The sequence below is a fragment of the Phoenix dactylifera genome, chromosome 8 (assembly GCF_051530095.1).
Source record: "Phoenix dactylifera cultivar Ajwa chromosome 8, Ajwa_hap1_PhDact_Kaust_v1.1, whole genome shotgun sequence".
In the NCBI taxonomy this organism is placed as follows: domain Eukaryota; kingdom Viridiplantae; phylum Streptophyta; class Magnoliopsida; order Arecales; family Arecaceae; genus Phoenix; species Phoenix dactylifera.
Genome location: NC_143197.1, coordinates 24,928,355 through 24,950,361, shown reverse-complemented (window position 1 = coordinate 24,950,361; position 22,007 = coordinate 24,928,355). Strand labels below are relative to the sequence as shown.

Here is a 22,007-nt window from a genome sequence, read left to right as displayed (position 1 = left end):
GTTGGTAGTGTTTTAGATCTGAGCAGATATCTATTGAGCAAGTAGATTTTCTGGCCCTGAAGTGGGAATGGAATTCCAACTACAGGTAGAGTGGTTTCAGCAACTCTGGTAACCAACTCCTGAGGTAGCACTGTATCACTCATTGCAATGATTAGGTTTCCAATATCCTCATGCTAGTTCTTGACTGATTTTGCTCGACTTCGAACATCAAGTATGTCAACATGGTTCGGGTTTTGAAACCTACATTTTATGATTTACATACTAAAGAGTTGGCCTCTTTTCGCTAATCTGGTAAATAATGTTATAGTCTAGTTTTAGTTCCATGGGCTTAGTTAGCTACCAAGCTGCTTGTTTTAGGTTTGTCATTCATGCCTAAGCTTTTACTTCAAGCACTGATAAGAGTCACAAGCTATTTCATGATATGCTGCAAGAATCCTTCCATCGTTGCGATCCTTGCATATGCTGTTAAGTTTCTAATATTGGAAGAGTTCATTCTAGTTTAAACTGATGGTACCTTCTTTGGGCAATTTTCATCCCTTTTCAGTTTGCTGCTTTGCTTTGTTTGTGTTTGACCAGCAACACTTAACCCTCACATATTGAACCTTCATTGATAACAGCTTTCCCTTAAATGTTATATGAAAACTTTGATGTTAAAGGTTCAGTAAAGTATTTTGTTAGTCTCAGTGTCTGTTGAAAAACCTCCTTAGCATCTGAGTGGCTAAACATTGATTAATGTAAAAAGTTTTTTGAACACCCAAAGGTTGCATGCAGCAATATTCATCTCATATCGATCCTTGTCATCTCAGCAAGTGTAGTTAAAACTGATTTATGGTCAAGAATTTTTGAACAACCAATGGCTGCATGGAGTTCCATTCATCTCATAAATGAGACAGCAAGAAGGACATGTAGCAAATAACAAAACAGGGTGTTTTTCCTGTTGGTTTGTCAATAATATGTAATTCAAAACTTTGTTATTTTTATCCCACATTGGATAACTAAATATAAACCTACTTAAATATAAAACCTTATTTTAGATACCCAAATAACTAGGACTTTGAAGGGATAAACTTGAATTTTAGATTCTCTGATTTGATGGTTATTCTAAGGGACATGACCCTTATGGGATGTATCCAATGAAAGAATGCCTAAACACCTATTCTTACATCACTTTAATAGGAAATTTTCCAATATTTCCTTCTTCACGTAAACCAAGGGCGTATTATATACTTACAGTGACACAGGACTTCCATGAAGGGCAGTTGAATAAACGATGCACTTTGGTTAAGCATTCCCTTTTCTTGCGAACAATTGTTTGAACATCGAAATGAAGATGTTGAAAAAGGCTAGGCTACAAATAAATTGGGTTGAGCAGGGGACATATTCCCCTAATAATTTGATAAAGAATTAAGCTCTTCAATGATATTTTGATCCATTTATGCTAGCTTACAGTTTGATTGTGCCAAACCTGGGCTGAATAAATTGTGTTAATATTTGGGCAGATGAGTGATGGGTAGATCAAACTCGGGAACGGACCTATTAAGGAAAAGAAAAAAATTCCATGGGACAAGTGTGCAAAGTTTAATTCAAATTTTACCGTCAGAAATCATGCATATTTTAAATACAAACCCATACCCAAACATTAATAAAAAAAATACAAACTCATACCTAAACATCAATCAAAATTCAGAAACAACATTATTATAATAAGATGTGAAGGTAATAAAGAATACACAATAATCTAGTATCTTATTCAAAAATAGCTAGTTACAAAATGTCACCCGGCACTATATATTTGGCACGCAACAGATAGAGGACTAAATATATGTCTGCATAGCTTCTTATATACTCTCTCCATGTTAAGCTCCGACATCTTCACAAGGATCCAAATCTAATTGCAAATACCAAGATTGGCCAATAATCAGCTCCAAAAGAGTCTATGAAGGGTAGAGATCGCATGCCGGGTCTCGAGTCTAAACTATCTATTCATTTCTAATCGGGCTTCAAGTCGGGCCTGTTCAAAATTTGACCTTTTTGTGTCCATGCCCAACCCATGATTGGCTCTAATTAGGGGTGATAATTTAAGCCACCCCATTAGGTACCCAACCCAACTCAACCCTTATAGAGCAGGTTTTACTTGACCTATTTTAAGTCGGCGGTGGGGAGGGTTTTGATTCTTAAACCCATAGTGGATTTGAAGTAGATGTGGATAACCATAATGCTCAACCCAAAATCGAGCCGATACTATGTAGCTCTATTAAACCTTTTACTAAATTTCTCTCCCCACCCACCATTCTCTAGAGTGGCTCATCCGGTTATCCATCATCCCCTCACATATTTGACTTTCTAAAAAGAATATTTTTTTCGTTATATTTCTATTATTATTGAATTTTTGGTTTATTTTCCATTCTATATCTTTTATTCAATTTAATATTATGTAAAATATAGAGGTTTACTTTTATATTCTTTTTATTTATTTGATTTATATTAAAAAAATTGCATCTTTACCTAACTTGACCAGCTATAACCTGCCCAATCACATCTACCTAACCCGCCGTGTTCTGTACGTGGTTTCCAATTATTGGGCAGATACAAGTATTGACCTACCCAACCCATACCCGCTCTATTTCCATTCGTAACTCAAACTGTAGTGTCCCTAGTCAGCATAAGCCATAGGTCATGTCCACTAGGATACCAATTGTAACAATCCAGAACCTCAACCAAAAAGTATTATATAGAATCCTTGGCTCTATATAAACATCCAAGATCTTCCAACACACAACTGATGCAAGATGAAATGCGCACCCATATGAGCCCTTCACATAATCTATCGTTTAAGCTCGAGTATCCTTGCGAGGCTAAAAGTCCAAATCCAGTCAAACACAATGACAAGCACCACCAAAAGCCTATAATTAGTCTCAAAAGGGACTATGTTGTAGTGTTCTCTAGTTCATATGGATTATGGATCAAATTCTCTTTGATACCATTTGTAATTACTTGTGACCTCATACAAAAATACTAGTCGAAAGATATTATTTATATTTCTTGATCTTAACTATCCAAGATCTCTCGAGCGCATAATCATATTAAGATTAAACACAAGCTACTGGGGATCCACACAGGTGTGTGTTTAGTCCCATATTCGTCGTGCACTAGAAAGATGTTGAATATTTATATAGGACTAGGAAATTCAAATAATACCTTCTAGCTAGCTTTTTTAAGAAAGTTTTTTTATCGTTATAAATAGTATCATGTGAACTAGAGGATACTGTAGCATCGATCTTTTTTTAGAATGATCATTAGGTCAATTGCAATGCTTATGATTGGAGCGCTAAGGCCAAAACAAAGGAAGTATGTAAAAGTCTGTGCAGATATATTTTATCCCAAATTAGTTATGCATCGGAAAGATCTTGAGTTTTTATAAGGAACTCTCTTGGTTAGCCTGCTACATATACGATGATGGTGTCATTCAAACCTTGGTCTGAACAAATTTGAACAATTAATAGATCATTATTTACATTATAATGCTGAATATCGAGTGGTGGCTGAAGAATTTGTTTTATGGAAACCTTAGGATTGGGTAGCCCATCCGTTCAACTTGGGTCAGCGTCGACAACATGGTTTGTTCATGAACGACTCGAGCTCAAACCCGGCGCGAGCAAGGCACGAACCGTTTTGACCCCATCTCCGGACTCGATAAGACTCGTTACCCAGCCAAACGCTCGAAAACCGCACGTAAATACGTGGAAGGGCACGGGCTCTTTCTCTCCGCTCTTCGCCCGACTCCAGCGGTTTAAGCTGACGCCATTGGCCGACCGACCAACCAGGAAAGAGAAGAAGCCAAGCCCCAAGAACTCTATTTCTTTTTCTCAAACACAAAGACCCCCCTTCCGTCTATTCCGAAATTTCTTCTTTCTCCCCTTTGCCGTGGAGGAGAAAACCCCGATAGATTCCAGAAGTTTGCTTCTTTTTCTTGGTTTCATCGCCTCTGCCCCCAAATTTCATTCATATCGGGCTTTTGGAGGATTCAAGGAGGAACCGTTGTTCGTTTTTTGGCCGTGATTTGGAACTATGAGGAAGAAGCTCGACACTCGTTTTCCCGCGGTGAGTTCTTGATGCTTCTTTTGTGGTATTGGATATTGCGATTTAGGGCTTTTTATGAGGCTGTGCTATCCGGGTGGCGCCTTGTGGTTCTTTGAGGAGGGGATTAGGGTTGACTTCTTCCCCTGGTTATTGTTGAGAAAAGTGAGTTCGAGGTCATGTTTTTGAACCTAGGTCGTCCCACGGGAGCGTTGTTGATGATTGAATTATTGGTAATTTGTATATTTGTTCTATGCTTGCCTTAGGGTACTAGAATCTATTATTAAGGGTTTGATTGCTATAAAAAGAGTCTGCAAAATTTGCTTTTGATTTTGAGGAAAGTAGGCAATGCACTTCCAGTGCTAATTTTCTTTGACATGCTGCTTCTCAAGTTGGGATTTTTAACTTCCTATATTATTGCTATAAAGAGGCATGCTTAAGGTGCCCTGTTTTTGGTGGATTTTGATTTTTTATAGCGATGTCAAGTGTCTGGAAAAAACGAACAAGTGAGAGGTTTGGATGGTGGAACAAAAGGAGTTAACCATGATAGCTTAGATACTTGGAGGGAGAGGCACCTTGAAATTACTAGATTAGAAAGCTTCTTTGGGTTGAAACGATTAAGTGAAGGGAGTGTGTATAACTTATTGAGTTAAACGATTAAACTTTGGTGGTTCTGGCACAGGATAAGTTCATGATCCAGTAGTGGAACCATAGACCCAAGTATATAAATCAAGCATGACTACATGAGAATATCTTTCTCGTTATGCTTGTTACTTTGTCTAAGCTCTTTGATCCTTTCTCTTTACTGTTTTATATAAAACCTTGAGGCTTTTTGAGTTTGTTATTACAACTTTATCTTTTCTATAGATAATGTCAAAGTCTTCATGTTCAACACGTGAACCTGGACCCTGAAGCCTTCTGCCTGATAAGCTGCCAGTGCTTCCTTTCACTTGCATTGGACGCGCTAAACACTAGTACCAATGGTATAAATTCACTGCTTCAGAGATGGCAAAAGAAGAATATAAAAGAAGAATAGTAGAAGAACATGGGCAATTAAAGTGTGCAAGAATCAACTGCACAAGAATGCTTTGAAAATTCTCTTCCAAAAGCATCTACCTCTTATTATTTCTAAAATGGCATCATTTCTCTGTTCATACACCTTTTGAGTATCTTCTAATGAAAAAGAAAGAAAGAAACTTTAATGTTAGTTCTAGACCATTACATGGTGAAGAATTATGCTTCACCATTCCAGCCTGAACATCTTTACCAAACCCTGATGACTCATGCTGATTCTGTTGCAAAACAAGTTGGATCCATTATTGAACCCTGAAAGGAAATTTTAAGCCAATCTGCCACTCAACCCAATTTTCATCGAGCTTTGTTTTTGAAGTTAGCTCCAAGGATGACAGCCTTATAGAATCATAGTAGTTTGAGCTTTTCTAGTGTTTCAACATTGTTTTGCCATCTAGAATCCAACTCCAATCACCCTGAATGCATTTGAACTAAAGTCGAATTCTTGATTAACCATGTATTTGATGCTTTCATAATATTGATGTTATAACTGCTGCTTCTTCAACTTTTTGTGCTCTGAATCTTTACCTGAATGTCTTGGATCTTAAAATACAGTTTTTGATGCATGATGTGCAGTGATAATTACATAACATTAATTTACGTGCAAACAAATTTGTGTAACTATGTCGTGATTATTACCCTTCCTAAATGCATGAAAGAAGAAAAAGAAATCTATCACTACATATAGGTGGAATTTTCTGGATAATACTTTATTTGACATGGAATTTGTTCATGCATGAAGCAAATATTAAATTTCCCATTGGTACATGTGTGCTTATGCGTGCATTCATTTATATGCATATATTACATGCATACATGTATATCACATGCAGACATACATGTAATGGTTTCCGTAGTTTTAATTTCTATACAATGATTTAGGTAAATTTATATTCACAATCTGTTTCACGTTGTATACCTACACCCATGATTGGCCCAAGACATCCTGTAATGACTTTTATCTGTTAGTTATATACACTCTCGATGTCGACTACTTAGAGCTAAAGTGCATAACAATATAAGATGCATGCATCTGTTCTTCCTACATGCAGATTAATTGACAATATGACTTTAACTACTGACTATTTATTACCGTATGTATGCAAGAAACTTCGTGCTTAACCTTTTATTGGTCATGAAGCTTAATCACATCATGTCAAATGAGATAGCAAATACTAAATTTTAAAGCATGGGCTTGAGTTTGTTAGGTTTGCCCATTTTGGAATTTTATCAATTCACATTGATAAAATCTTTCATGGGCAGTTATGTTAAAACACACAATCTTTCATGCTGGGCAGAACTGGGATCCCACCTACTCTCCATGCCTTTAATGTCAAATCTCAGCCATGTGTCGCCCCCTTGCATTGTTCTTTGATGCCTCTAAGTAATATGTTTTCTGTGCCTTTTTCGGATCCCCCCCCCCTCCGTTCCTGGCGCCCCGCTTCCTAGCTCAAACACCCTATCCTATTATAGCAAAGTCCCTTATCAATTAGATTTCTTAGATAAACCAGCAAGTGAGTCCAATCCAATTTGATCATATGGGATAGTGGGATTAAAACTTTTGTAGCATGCAAGTTATATTTACTGCATAGCAGAAAGATTTTCCTCTGGCTTCCATTACTTCCATTATGTGGCTAAATGGGACACAAAGTGAACAATGATACTTGCATTTGAATAGAGTGATAACGCTACCCTTTGCCTGCCCAAGTGATCATTTTCCAAGCATGAATTAGGATCTTTGTCTATCTCAATTGGCCCTGCACTGGTCTCATTTTCTTTTCTCCTAATTTTCATATGTCCTTCCTTTCCCTACAATTTGTAAATTTACTATTTTTTAAAGAAAAAGAAATGGAGTACTGATTGAGATTGTATGAGCATGTATAGTGAAGATTCGAGGAGATTCTATTGCGAAGATGTTCTCTAATTTTTTGTTGAATGATTACGAAAATGACGGGAAGGCGTCAGTTAACATGGATACAATCATTGGTGAATGTGGAGTCATAAGGTTGTCATTGAACAGTTGGGATGTGGCTTGATGGTTATGATTAGGCCTCAACACATATTACATGAACATGTAGATTAAGGTTTATGATCAATTTTCTTTTTAGAAGCATTCATGCAGCCAGTTTATATCCTTGTTCACTGCCATCCTCTCCTTATATGCACACATTCATGATAAATCACTGAGGTTGATGATAATAGAGCATCCTGGTATTACTGGCATCTAACAGTATAAGCTGATTTACAACTGAATCCAGTGACAGCTTTTTGGTCAGTTTATGATGTGAATAAATTGGGTTCTTGTCCTTTATAAAGGCTTTTAATTAGCACTTTAGTGTTCTTGGTGGGTTTTTAGACAACACTTTTTTTTGTTAAGTTTCATGATACTATTACTTTGTTATTATATGATGCCTTTTGTAGATAATTTGTTTTTTTTTTTTTTTGCATTGATCAATCAATCATGAGCCATGTGGTCTGACATAGTGTATTTGTTGGCAGTCTCGAATAAAAAAGATTATGCAAGCAGATGAAGATGTTGGGAAGATTGCATTGGCGGTACCTGTTTTAGTATGTGAGTTCTTCTGATCATTTGACTGCCATAATTAAAGATTACTGAATGTCCGAATACTTTCCATTACGTAACCAATTTTTCTAGTAGTAATTTTTCGCCTTTAGAAGTTTCATAAATACTATTGCTATTTTTTCCCCATATGTCAAGACGAACATTTGAACAATAGCACTTAGAGGTATTAATTGTGCAACGTAAACACAATGCACAAACATCCATGTACAGTATAGATGGATAGAAATAATTGCAGACATGTCCATACCCATGCAAATAGACATGCAAGTGTGTATACATCTTTCCATCCATCCATCCATATTAATTTTTGCTTTGAGGTTACCTCTTTGTATGATATGTTTGTTCTAAGCTTAACTATTTAGATGTGTGATTTGGTTCTCATGAATAATAACTTTGCAGCTAAAGCATTGGAATTGTTTCTACAAGATCTTTGTGACAGAACATATGCCATAACTCTTCAGAGAGGAATGAAGACAATGAGTTCTTTGCATTTGTAAGTGACATTTAATTTGTTTAGTTAATTATGAATCTTTGTGCTCTCTCTTATGCATGGTTTATGGATTTGGTAATCATGGTACTAAGTCTGGATTTTGGAATTTTGTTGAATTTGGCATTACATATATGTGAGATGCTACAAATGTACATAATTATTTTTATCTATGAATCGAAAAATCTATAAAAATTTAAAAGGTAAAAAAGTTTAAAACAATGTTAAATAACATAAGTTAAGAGTCAGTTTATGTTATTTTTTTCCTTAAAAAAGATAAAACAGTTTACTTCATTATATTTAAGTTGTCTTCTAGTTTTCTTAGTGACATGACCTTCTAGGCAGACATTTTACTGGGGCTAACTCGGTAGTCTAGAAAGCCACCCTAATCCTAGCATGAGCTACATATGGTTGCTTGTTGGCTGGCCCTGGGCTGGGAAGTGCAACCTGTTTAATAAATGAGAAGCCGGTTCCAGTGTTTTTATAGGCATGCCTAGGCCCAAGGCACAGGGCAAGCCCACCCCTAGCACCTTGCTTCTTATGAGACAAGGCCCCTATAATTGGGCGCCAGAAAGGTGCTAAAGGTGCAGACCTTTTCTGAAGCGTGGGCACATACTAAGACATGCCTAGCAATTCCTAGAAGATGTGGGCATCTAGATTAACATCCAGCCATTGATGCACACTTGTTGATGTATTTAGGGGAAGGAAAGGGGCAAAAACAAGGGAAAGAAAGAAGGAATTTGTGCAGAGGTCTTTCAGTGGTAAATCTCCATCCTTTTTTCTTTTTTTTTCCTCTTCCACCTCTTCTTCCTCCTTCTTTATGTTCTTTTCTTTGTCATCGACTTCTTCTTCTCATTCTGTATGCAGTCCATCAGAAACAAGGATGCCCTTGACACTTTTCTCCTCCTCCTCCTTCTCCTAGTTCTCCTCCTCCTCCTCCTCCTCCTCCTCCTCCTCCTAATTCTGCTGCTGCCCTTGTGCTTAGGTTGCTAGATATTTTGGTGCCTTAGTGCGCCTTGAGCCTTTGACACAAGGTTCACTGTCTTGGTACCGAACCCTGTACCGGTGCCATATTAGTATAGTATTGGTATGGTACAAGATTTTTTTCGGTATGCCATCCATACCAGATACCAGTATGGTATGATACGCCCTGTACCGTCTGGTTTGGGCCGGTACGACATACCTTACTTTGACACCTTTAGCTTGTTCTTAGTTGTCGGGTCCAATGGACCATTAGAATTTATATGCATATTACTAAATATCAAAAACCATCAAGAAGCATTAAATTATACTTGAAATTATTGAAAAAGTTGAAAAAAATAATTACCAATAAATCAAACCTAAGAAATATTTTTAAAAAAATTACATGCTGGTTCAGAACCGGCTTGCCTCTGCGTATCGTGTTTCGGTACGGGTTCCAATATTGGTTCGGCAGACCTTGGGCTACATTATCCCTATATATATATATATATATATATATATATATATATATATATATATGTATATTGACATGACATCTGAAAGTTTAGTTATTGTCTATCTCCTAGACTTATGGTTGCACCTCTCTCTACCTCTCTCTAATTGTTGCTGCTTGATTTACAAGCAACATCTACTAGAGAGGTATTGGTCTAATCAACAAGCGAATTCACGGGTAGTGATTTCTACGGACAAATATCAGAGATTTTCACCATATTTCTCTATAAATTTTCTACTGGAGGCAGTATCAAATTTTAGCCAAATTTCTATATTTTTGTAATTGAATAATTCTATCATATTTCATTATTATTGGGTCCTATTCCTAGTATCATTTTGTACTGCGTTTGATGCCTGAAGTAGGAATCATGTCCTATATTTGCACTCTAAGTTTCAAAATACCTAAAAAATTAATTTTAATTCGTATTAATATAGAAACCTACCAGGATTACTACAAATTTTGGCATGATTTCCCCAATTTTACCAATTTTTGGCCTATTTTAGACATCAAAATAAAAAAGGGAGAAGAATGAAGGGAAGAGAGGGGATTATACTGATTTTGTTTGATTTGGGCTCAAAATCGGCAAAAAATCTCTCTTCCCTGAATTTTCCACTCTAAAACCACTTAACAGAGTGAAGGTAGGGGAGGGAAGGCCATCTCCATCTTGCCTCTATTATTGTGGCAGTGAGGAGCTCGAACCTTCTCTCTCCTGTCTATTGTTGGGGTGGTAAGGGGCTTGAACCATCTTGAACCGAGCCTAACCTGACAGTTTTTCCTGATTCAGGTCCCTTACCGACCCGAACTGCCTTACCAACCCGATATCATGCAGGTTCAGGTCAGTATGCCCTGAACCAGGCGGCTTAGGTTGGTAGGTTCATCTATCCCAAAATATGTCTGCTTTATCAGTGCGCTTTGTTGGCCCTGGTCTATGGTGTGATTGGAAAGCCATGCACTTTGAAGTTACTGGAAATTGTAGCCTTGAAAGGTAAGCAAGCTAATCTACATACCTAACTTGATTAGGAAAATATAGTGGTGCCTCCAATTGGGACTCAAGCACTTTGAAGTTACTAAAAATTCTAGCCGGTAGGCAAGCTAATCCAGATTTCTAATTTGATTAGGAAAAAGCAATGGTGCATCCAATTGGGACATTAACTCATTAATTTCTCAATTATATCATCCTCTTATCCTAACAGTAGGCAATGATGTCTAATTCTCTGCAGGTCACATTTCTGTATTAGGTCTCATTTGAATGGCATTGATGTCAATGACACTTAAGCTTCTGGGTACTGAAGTTAGTGAACTAACTTAAGCTTAAACTAACATTGGCATCTGGTGAATGAGCTACAAGCCAACAAAAAGTTCATTAGTAAAAGCTTGATAATAGGTTGGATCTATGTATATTAACAAAGAAAACTCTGTCATGACCTATCACTTAAACTACATGAAACTCACTAACAATCTATGATACTAGGTCTCCTACAATATATATATATATATATATATATATATATATATATATATATATATATATATATATATATATATATATATGTATGTGTGTGTATATATATATATATATATGTATGTGTGTGTATATATATATATATATATATATATATATTATTAAGGTCGTATGAACATAAGAAGATCTAAATTAACATGGTTGGAGGTTGTGAGGAGGTACATGGGGAAACCTGGAATGAAATCAGAGGTGGCCCTAGATAGAAATTCTTGGTGAATGAGGATCTATAAAGTTGACCCTAGACCATTGGGAGAAGGCTAGATTGTGATTGTGATAGGTGAATTTTACAAGAACTTTCCCTTAGTCATTTATTTTTTTATAATTTGATTACGAGAACTTTTCTACTTGATGACATACTGGTTATACTATGCCCTGAATATGTAGCTCTCTTTTTGCATGGAATGCTTTTAACTCTTAAATCTCATATACACATATTATTTAATTGTTTCAGGAAGCAGTGTGTACACAGTTTTAATGTGTTTGACTTCCTGAAGGATATAGTGAGCAAAGTTCCAGACATGGGTAGTTCCGATGCTGGTGGTGACGACAGGTCTGCCAAGAGAAGGTTCGTAGTATTTATTTAATAATATTAAATATTAGTTGCAGTCGAACAAATATAATATTGTATTATTACTATCATATTGATAAGCGACTATGTATGGCACTTTCGTCCAGGAAAGCTGCAGATGATGACAATGATAGCGAAGAGGAGTTGAAGCGGAGAGCTGTAAGTCCCCCGTCTATAATGTTAAATAAGCACCCTTCTTTTGCTGCTTTACAATAAGTATCTACACTTCTCATGGATCTTCCACATTTTAGTTGTCAACTTTGTGCAAGCTTTTCATATGGCTTAGTGCTTTGATTTTGGCAAACTTCATTTGCATGCTTATCCTGCACGCTGATCTCGTCTGCATCTCATTTCTTATAAAGCGGTATCTCATCTAGTTAAAACTTTCTCACAGCAGCATGAGGCAGCCGGCCACAGCAGCAGTGGCAGAGGACGGGGGCGGGGACGTGGGAGAGGACGTGGTGCCCGAGGTGCTCGTGGCATCGATAGGGATAGTGCTCATTATGATAAATATGAAGATGACCCTGGCACCTCGCCTCAACACAGTGACAGACCACCTCATATGAAATCCGAAACAATGGATGACAGCTTGAGTGCAAGGGAATCGAAGGAAACCACAGTTAGCAGTAGTAATACAGGTGCCGTTGTCCGGAACTTTGACTTGAATTTGGACTTGGATGAGAATGGAGATATGTCTGCGGCCACAGCCACAGCCTCAGCCTCGGCTACCATTACAACCACAGCAACATCCCCTGAGATAAATCATGAAATGAAGCATGAGTACTCAGGTTGGCCGCTTGCTGATATGGATCAGATGGCCATCGATCCCATTCAGTTTGCATTATCAAACCGAAGATTAGATGAAGAGGAAGAGGATTATGATAATGAAGAAGGTTGATCAGCATATAGATCTTATCTTCCAAACTAATTGATAGGTAGACCCGACTCTAATATAGAGGATGGCAGCCGTCCCTCCCTCCTCTTTAGACAATCAGAACTCCTTGAAGAGCTCAGGGAACAGAATGGGCGATGTATAAACTGCAAGCACACTTTGGGGTGGAAATGTTAGAAGTGTGTTGGAATATTTTAGTAACTAATGTTTGTCACAGGAACAATTCATTCTACTTAGATGTTCTGATCCACATGCTTGATTCAGGTGCTGCAGAAACCTTATCAATGTGTACAGAGGCAGCTATTAAATCAGGTAGTGTCAGTTTTATTTGAATTAATTTAGGTTGTTCACCTAATCTTGATGGTTGAAGGTGCAACTGGGTTGCAGTTGGCTTGTTTTACCTCTCATATTCTGATGAACTTTTTATTGTGGTTATTTTTGGAGGTGTGTGGGGGACATACTTATCTAATATGTGCAAAATGGGTGGACTTCACCCTGCTACTTCCCCAGAGCCCTTAATGCATGGATTTCCAAAAGCTGGATCGTGAAAGGAAAGCGTTATGCGTGTTGCAACTTCTGTCAGCTGACACAGTATATTCATATACTGTATTTGTGCAAAACCTTTACTTTTAGTGAAAAATGGGAACCCAACAAGAAATTAAGCAGGTTTTCTTTTGCTAGACAAAAAGAGGAAGGGGGGAGGAAGGGACGAGCCCACCTTTGCATAGCAGCCTCCATTCTGTCAGGAGAATATTCGATACGGGCCGAAATGACCGTGTATTGGGCACTCCGGCCGGTTTTACTCATACCCTCTTCATCCGTGGGTCCGGCTCGGTTATCCCTCTGGGCTCCGGTACGAATACCTCGTGTGAGTACATCAATTAAATTGACGCCCGTGCGTTTCGGACTCGGAACCACTTGGTTGAAAGTAAGGCCATGCTCTTATTGGGCAACCATTTCAGTGGTGAAATGGAGCAGGTTTGCCCACTTCACTGGTGATTATTTTCGGATAACAGGGTACGTAATGTGCTTCAGAATGGCCATTACAAGGCAAGCAGCGAATTTCATGAACAGCCATTGGCGTGAGCCAACTTGGTATGAATCACCATTCATGGCCGCTAGAGCGAAAAACAATGCCAGTGGATTTGAGACTAGTGACACAAGTCAACCTGAGAAAACCAAATTTGTACATTTATTTCAATCAGAAGATAGAAATTAATACAGTATAATTAATTCGTTATGTTACTTTGATTATCATTAGTCGTACCTGTTGCTGGAAATTGGATCCGGAGGCGGCCGCGAACCGAGGAGGAGGAGCTCCGGCGAACACTGGCGGACGGCGATCCGTCGGCGAGCGGCGTCCTCCGGGGGACCTGCAAGAAGCCGGTGGCCGGGCTTTTCCGGCGCCGGCCCTCCGATGCTTAAGTCAGAGGGGGGCTTAATTTTGGAGAAGGAGAGGGACTGTATGTAGAAGTCCGAAAAACCCCCCTTTGGGAGGAAGAAGCCTCCCTTTTTATAGGAAGAGTGGCAGGGTTACCTATGATGTGACTGGGCGAGTTAATGGGTTACCGTCACGATTGGACGTGGGCGTGTGAAGTAATGAGTTGCCGTGGATGGCCCGTTCCCATCATGGTAGGAGATGGCGCATAGTCAGAGCTTGCTTGTGGCGCGCAGTGCAGTACATTCTTGGGAATGGTGAGGCGTTGACAGTCGTAGCAGGGTATGGTTCCTGATTAATATGTCGTGGCGTGGCCGGCAAGTAAAGCATAGTGCGGTGAGGCTGCTGCAGGGCATGGCCGCAGCATATAGACGACGAGGTCGGCCTTCTGAGGTCAGCTCAGCCTTCTGGTCTCGGCCTGCTGTGCTCGGCCTTCTGTGCTCGGCCTGCTGTGCTCGGCCTTCTGTGCTCGGCCTGCTGTGCTCGGCCTTCTGTGCTCGGCCTTCTGAGCTCGGCAGCCTTCTGTGCTCGGCAGCCTTCTGGTCTTGGCCTGCTGTGCTCGGCCTTCTGAGCTCGGCAGCCTTCTGTACTCGGCAGCCTTCTGAGCTCGGCCTTCTGGTCTCGGCCTGCTGTGCTCGGCCTTCTGAGCTCGGCCTTCTGTGCTCGGCCTTCTATGCTCGGCCTTCTGAGCTAGGCAGCCTTCTGTGCTCGGCAGCCTTCTGGTCTCGGCCTGCTGTGCTCGGCCTTCTGAGCTCGGCAGCCTTCTGAGCTCGGCAGCCTTCTGAGCTCGGCAGCCTTCTGTGCTCGGCAGCCTTCTATGCTCGGCCTTCTGAGCTCGGCTCGGCCTTCGGAGCTCAGCTCGGCCTTCGGAGCTCGGCTCGGCCTATGAGCTCGGCTCACTGTCGGATTTGGGTGCTTTAATTGTATTTGTGGGGTGGTTCATTTTTTCCCCTAACACTATCCCCGACTTCCGAGTTCGAACTGCTTTTTGGCTTGAGCGAAGGAAGTAGGCCAGTCGTCGATCATCCTGTAATATAGCCAAATATGTATAGAGATGTACGTGCCAAGTAGGGTGTACCTCTAATGCAGTTGGAGTTAAGTGCTCCAGGTTGACTCAGCGGCCTTCTTTGGCCTTGTCTGTTGGCGATCGAGCCAAAATCGAGCCGAGCTCGATAGTTGATGGAGATCGAGCCGAGCTCGATTAGTTGATGGAGATCGAGCCGAGCTCGATTAGTTGATGGAGATCGAGCCGAGCTCGATAGTTGATGGAGATCGAGCCGAGCTCGATTAGTTGATGGAGATCGAGCCGAGCTCGATAGTTGATGTAGCATGACGTTAATCCTTTAATTGGGAGATTCGAGCTTAGTCGGGAACCCGATCTTGGAGACATACAGGAGATGGACTTCATTCGTTGGCGATCGTGCGCCCTTATTCGGAGCGGGGCGACGTTGGAGATAGAGATACCCGTAGGTCGTTTTTTGGATTCTCCGACCTGAAAATAGATAAAATATTGAAATTATTTGAAGCCAAAGTGGCGTCCTGTACCTTTTGGAGATATTTTGATGGCTCTCGAGCTTCGAAGTCCCTCAGGACTTGGTTCAGCACCGGCCTTCTTTGGCTCGATTTTTTAGGAGGTGTTCTGCGCTCGGGCTTCTAAGCTCGGCGGCCTGCTGAGCTTGGCCTTCTGGATGAGCTCGGCAACCTTCTGAGCTCAGCAGCCTGCATGAGCTCGGTCTTCATGAGCTCGGCCTGTATGAGCTTGGCGGGGGCTTCTGTGATGGCGTCGCTCTGAAGGGGAGCAACGTCGCGGGCGCCGTCCTAAGGACTCACGCCCGTGAGGAGGGAGTATATGCTGGTTTCTTGCTTGCTGCCGGAAGACAGAAGACTTGGAAGGACAATGGGATTTAATGGGGCTGTACCCTTTGTCACAGAGGCTTACAATTAGGGGTGGCAATCGGGTCAGGTCATGCATAAACAGGTCGGGTCAAATACAGGTCGGGTCAGAAAACTATAAATCTGAACCCGACCTGTTTATTAAACGGGTCAGGAATTACAAACCTGAACCTGACCTGTTTATTAAACAGGTAACCCGACCCGACCCGTTTAACCTGTTTAATAAACAGGTAACCTGTTTACCCAACCCGATCCGACCTGTTTAACCTGTTTACCCAACCTGACCAGTTTAACCTGTTTAGACCTGTTTAATCTGTCCAACCCAACCTGTTTAACCTGCCCAACCCGACCTGTTTAGATCTGTTTAGACCCGTTTAACTTGTTTAGACCTGTTTAACCTGTTTAACCCGTTTAACCTGTTTAGACCTGTTTAACCTGCCCAACAGTTAAACGGGTTAAACGGTTTAAATGGGTCAGACATCTAAAACCCGTATCCGACCCAATTAATAAACAGGTTAAACGGGTCGACCTGTTTACGATCCGAACCTATTTAGGCTAAACCCAAACCTGTTTATGGCGGGTCGAACACGGGTCGGATTGGCGGGTCGGGTCATATTTTGCCACCCCTACTTACAATCCCATTTTAAAGCTCCATAACTCTCCTTCTCCAGACCTCAGCTTTTATTTCTCTTTCCCCCCAACTCGTTGACGTGAGACTTGGACTACTACTTCTCACTGGTTGCCCCCACATACGTCGTTGCAGCGGAAGCCATGCCTGATTCGAGATGGCTCGGGAGAAAGTTTCTTCCTCTGCTTAACATGATCCCGTGGAGGCGGCACAGGAGGGGCCTCCACTTGTTGCAGGCTTTGGGCTACAATGGCTAGCGCTTGGACTTGCTGCACTAGCGCATCGAAGTGTTCGAGTTGGACTTGTGGAACTTGATCTACCGGAGATCTTGGTGGTAAATTCTGGACTGAGCGTTTGGGACTTGGAGCATGATGCTGAGAGGCGTTAAAGACTCCTCTGCCCTTTAGTTTCATGGCCGCGACTCGGGCCCTTCCTCTAGCGCCAACTGTTGCTGGAAATTGGACCCGGGGGCGGCCGCGAACCGAGGAGGAGGAGCTCCGGCGAACACTGGCGGACGGCGATCCGTCGGCGAGCGGCGTCCTCCGGGGGACCTGCAAGAAGCCGGTGGACGGGCTTTTCCGGCGCCGGCCCTCCGATGCTTAAATCAGAGGGGGGCTTAATTTTGGAGAAGGAGAGGGACTGTATGTAGAAGTCCGAAAAAACCCCCCTTTGGGAGGAAGAAGCCTCCCTTTTTATAGGGAGAGTGGCAGGGTTACCTGTGATGTGACTGAGCGAGTTAATGGGTTACAGTCACGATTGGACGTGGGCGTGTGAAGTAATGAGTTGCCGTGGATGGCCCGTTTCCATCATGGGAGGAGATGGCGCGTAGTCAGAGCTTGCTTGTGGCGCGCAGTGCAGTACATTCTTGGGAATGGTGAGGCGTTGACAGTCATAGCAGGGTATGGTTCCTGATTAATATGTCGTGGCGTGGCCGGCAAGTAAAGCATGGTGCGGTGAGGCTGCTGCAGGGCATGGCCGCAGCATATAGACGACGAGGTCGGCCTTCTGAGGTCAGCTCAGCCTTCTGGTCTCGGCCTGCTGTGCTCGGCCTTCTGTGCTCGGCAGCCTTCTATGCTCGGCCTGCTGTGCTCGGCCTTCTGAGCTCGGCCTTCTGGTCTCGGCCTGCTGTGCTCGGCCTTCTGTGCTCGGCCTTCTGTGCTCGGCCTGCTGTGCTCGGCCTTCTGAGCTCGGCAGCCTTCTGTGCTCGGCAGCCTTCTGGTCTTGGCCTGCTGTGCTCGGCCTTCTGAGCTCGGCAGCCTTCTTTGCTCGGCCGCCTTCTGAGCTCGGCCTTCTGAGCTCGGCCTTCTGGTCTCGGCCTGCTGTGCTCGGCCTTCTGTGCTCGGCCTTCTGGTCTCGGCCTTCTATGCTCGGCCTTCTGAGCTAGGCAGCCTTCTGTGCTCGGCAGCCTTCTGGTCTCGGCCTGCTGTGCTCGGCCTGCTGTGCTCGGCTTTCTGAGCTCGGCAGCCTTCTGTGCTCGGCAGCCTTCTGTGCTCGGCAGCCTTCTGTGCTCGGCCTATGAGCTCGGCTCGGCCTGGCCTTCGGAGCTCGGCTCGGCCTATGAGCTCGGCTCACTGTCGGATTTGGGTGCTTTAATTGTATTTGTGGGGTGGTTCATTTTTTCCCCTAACAGTACCAAACATGCATTATATATGTCTATTACTATTCTTGATTAGAGAGACAAGTTTTTCTTTCCCTCTAATCAAGATCTACATGTTTCAAAATTTTATGATGTAAAAAAAATCCTTCAACTTTTCTTTTTAATATTTACACACACACATTTACCTTTTTTTTTTTTCTTTCTCTAAAACATGCATTGCTCGTGCCTGTTGCTAGTTTTCCTGGTAGCCTCTTCCACCTAGAAAAGAAATCCTGTACGAATTGTGGAAGGCGGATCTTATTAATGTAAATAAAAGCATGTTAATCAATCCTATCATAGAATTATTGAAAAAAAGGGGTCTGCAATCCTACTTTCGAAATTCTTTTATATTTTTTTTCAAAATTCTTTTTGAGAGATCGGATTTGAGTGGGTTGAAGAAATTTTTTTTGTTAAATTTTGGGTCAATAGAACATATATTCTTGCAAAGACCCTTATTCAAAGTATGGGGAGGGGATGATAGGGCCTTCTTTTTATACTGGACGTCGGTATTCCTTCATACGGCGAGAGATCTGCGCTTGGGTTCCGTTGGTGATGCCGATGATCAGATGGGCTATTGGTGACAGTTGAAATATTGAGATCCTGGAGGACAACTGGGTGTCAGAGTAGCTCCTTGGACGGTGGCCTACCATATTTGACCCGGGTCGCTTGGCAAGGAGGAGAGTATGTCATCTCTTTGTGCCCGAGGAGAGGAGATGGGATGGGGATATAGTTTGCCGAGCTTTTGGGGTGTAGCTAGCGGAGAGGATCCTAGTCGTGCCATTGCCCATTATAGAGACTGTGGACAAGAGGGTGTGATGTGCTTCGTGGGGGAGCAGGGTCAGGGCTTGGGAGCTACAGACCATGATCAATGAGGAGCCAATCCGACGAATTGATGATGGGTGGATCTGGAGAATGTGTATCCACCACCGAGTTGCCTTGTTCCTCTGAAAGGTGGCATGGGGTTGTCTGTCAACTAAATGTGTATTGGCCAAGAGAGGGTGCAGGTCGTTTTAGCATATGCAAAGTGCCTCGGAATGGAGAAGACCATCAGCCATGAACTCTTTGGATGCCTTCAAGCAGTCAGGTCTAGGATGTGTTGCTGATCCATCGTGGGGAGTGACGTCTATTGAGGACTTCCTGAGTCGGCTGAAAGAATTCTGACAGAATCTGAGCTCCCCAGAGTGGGGGGGGGGGGGGGGGGGTTAGAGATGCACCTATATAGCCCATCACATTTAATTAGACAAGAACGACCAGATATTTGAGAGCAGGACAGTGCATTTGAGGAAAGTGGTGATAGTGCTTTACGCCATGCAGTGAAGTTCATTGGTGATATTGCTACGGTCGCACCTAAGTTGGGTAGGGACACCTGGGGTTCCCATCTAGCTCATGTAGCTCCCAGGACTATCCTAGTTTCCCAGGAACCCCCATCCCCTGGCTTTCTCAAGGCCAACTTTGATGGAAATATCTCTGAGGAGGGAGGTAATACTGGAATGGGCTTTGTGATCAGGGATCACAATTCCAAGCTGGTGGCAGTCGGGGGACAACATATATTTGGTGAGTTTGTTTGTGGCATAAAGTTGAGAGCAGCTTGGGAGGGTGTTACTTATGCCAGAATCGTGCTGGGAGCAGAGTGCATCCACCTCAAAGGAGATGCAACAATGGTGACTAGTTGATTTCAGCAAAGTGTTGATAGAAACAGACAGGATGTCTGGTACCCGCTTCTGCGTGACATGTGTGAGCTTGTGGCTTTCTGAGCTACTCATGTATTTCGGAAGGCAAACAGTATAGCGGATTGGGTCGCATCTTTCACAGCACACCACTTTGAAGAACTCCTATAGGAGAGTTTTGAGTCCACCCCCTTCCTCCTTCGTCTTCTTCTTTTTTATAACTTTTATGGGTGCACCCATGCACATATAGCGTGAGGAACCGTTGTATCAAAAAAAAAACCTCTTATTCAATACATGTTTTCCCAACTTGAGTGTACAATTCTCCCAACATTAATTCGCGAAGAAAAATTGATGTCCCTTTTCATAATTAGAAGTCCCCAACTTATTTTTTCAATCATTGATGTGTACTAAACATACCAAATGTGTTTCATAAATTATCATCCCTTTTCATTCTTGTGGATGTTCCTGGTTGGTTGGTAGCCTCTTTTGCACCATGAAGGCCTATTTATTCATTAGTTTTTCTGGGACACCCCTATCACCATTGGACAAAGCAAAGGCCACCAAGTGTCCCAGATCATTGGGATCAACCTAATCTACCTGCAGAGGTGACCCCGCCCTGACCTGAAACCACTCACATGCTTCCCCTGTGGAGAACAAGAAGACCTTGTTGCCTAATAAGGCTTTAAATGTGAGCTTGGTTGGCCATTTTATCCTCAAGTGAACCAATAGAGGTCTGATTCAGTTTTTCTCTTTCTTTCGCATCTCTAAGCTCAGTAAGTGATCATGGCGAGCAGAGGATGCTGCAATAACTTCTTTCGGAGGGCTAGAACTCAACCTCTTGACGATCTTTCTCCAGTTCGGCTGTGCTGCAATAACATTACGCGCCTACCGCCATGCCTTTCCCTCTTTCTCCATTGCTTCTCACTCATTCTTAAGTGGTGCCAACTAAAAGAATCTTCACCTTTGTGATTATATCATAATGCTACTACAAGACCTCCTTCTCGTAAAAACCATTTTAAGACTAAGAAGGCCTGATACATGTTAATAATCATGACAAGAAGGTGCGTCCCAAGATTACAATTTTCCATATTCATGTAGATATTTCTATTAGGTCTCCTCGGGTTAGCACATAGCTACATAGTTTGCGTGTAAATTTATGTTTGTGCATCATGTCACAAAAAACCATCATCATAATTTTATTTTGAGTAGACAATCGATGCTTATACCTGGTGATACAAGCCTTGTTGTAGGACAAAGTTTCTACCGGGAGCAATATCTTGCCGGCCATCACCTTCCTCTTTTTCTCTTTTCTTTTTTTTCTTTTTTTTTTTTGGTGTACATCGGTGACTCACACACAACTGATATGAGTGTGGCCCATAAAGTCATAATGAAGTTAAAAATGCAAAGAAGATGGAACAGAGTCGTGGTTCTCCCAGATAACACCTTCGGAGTGATAGGCCGCATAGATGTCACCCAGTCCGCGACACTGTTGGCTTCTCTGTACACATGAGAAGTCCGAAAGGCAGTGCACTTACCTAAAAGACAGCGAATGTCGTGGAGCAACTGCGCCCCCGCCAGCCATCATCTTCATGATGGCCGTAGTATGCGGGTAGATTAAGACGAATGATTTAAAATGTATCACCTCTCTCTCACACACACACACGCGCACACAGTTCTAATTAGCTGATTGTTTTGGTTGTGCGTATGATTTAGGATGGTGGCAGTAGATCTTAAGAAGGTGAGGTGCCAAGCTGAGATGACCTCTCCTCTCCTCTACTAGTTACCTATTGTGGGGATGATTTGGACCAAATGTGTCCATCATCATGCATCCAATGTGCAGGTTACCACAGATTCAACTGATAAAGATTTTGAGGGCTCCATCTGCCTCATTATAGCCACCTTAGTTTGGGCTTTTCATCCTTCTGTTTTCTTAGCACACAAGAACTCCACCTTTCTTGTTCAAATATTTTCTGAGTAAATGGTTAGCTCCAGCAGGATGGATCTTCTGAGGGAAGCAGCAACATGTCATACTGTATCGGTTGCAGGGAACAAGTCCCACTCCTCTGAACT

The 22,007-nt window shown here is 42.1% G+C and overlaps 1 protein-coding gene across 4 annotated transcripts; it reads left to right on the top strand.

Annotated features, from left to right (window-relative positions):
• Window positions 1–3,725: 3,725 nt before the first annotated feature.
• Window positions 3,726–13,041, top strand: LOC103706283 (uncharacterized). 4 transcript variants are annotated; one of them, XM_088703200.2, is made up of 7 exons: window positions 3,726–4,101; window positions 4,945–5,060; window positions 7,648–7,720; window positions 8,132–8,225; window positions 11,667–11,780; window positions 11,891–11,942; window positions 12,178–13,041. In XM_088703200.2, the coding sequence occupies exons 2-7, from the start codon at window positions 5,058–5,060 to the stop codon at window positions 12,679–12,681; spliced, it is 840 nt and encodes a 279-aa protein (XP_088559326.2). In that variant the 5' UTR covers window positions 3,726–4,101; window positions 4,945–5,057; the 3' UTR covers window positions 12,682–13,041. The 4 variants fall into 4 exon arrangements, with proteins under 4 accessions (XP_088559326.2, XP_008788562.3, XP_088559327.2 ...); XM_088703201.2 differs by having other exon boundaries at window positions 3,829–4,101; window positions 12,181–13,041; XM_008790340.5 differs by lacking the exon at window positions 4,945–5,060 and having other exon boundaries at window positions 3,823–4,101.
• Window positions 13,042–22,007: the final 8,966 nt, after the last annotated feature.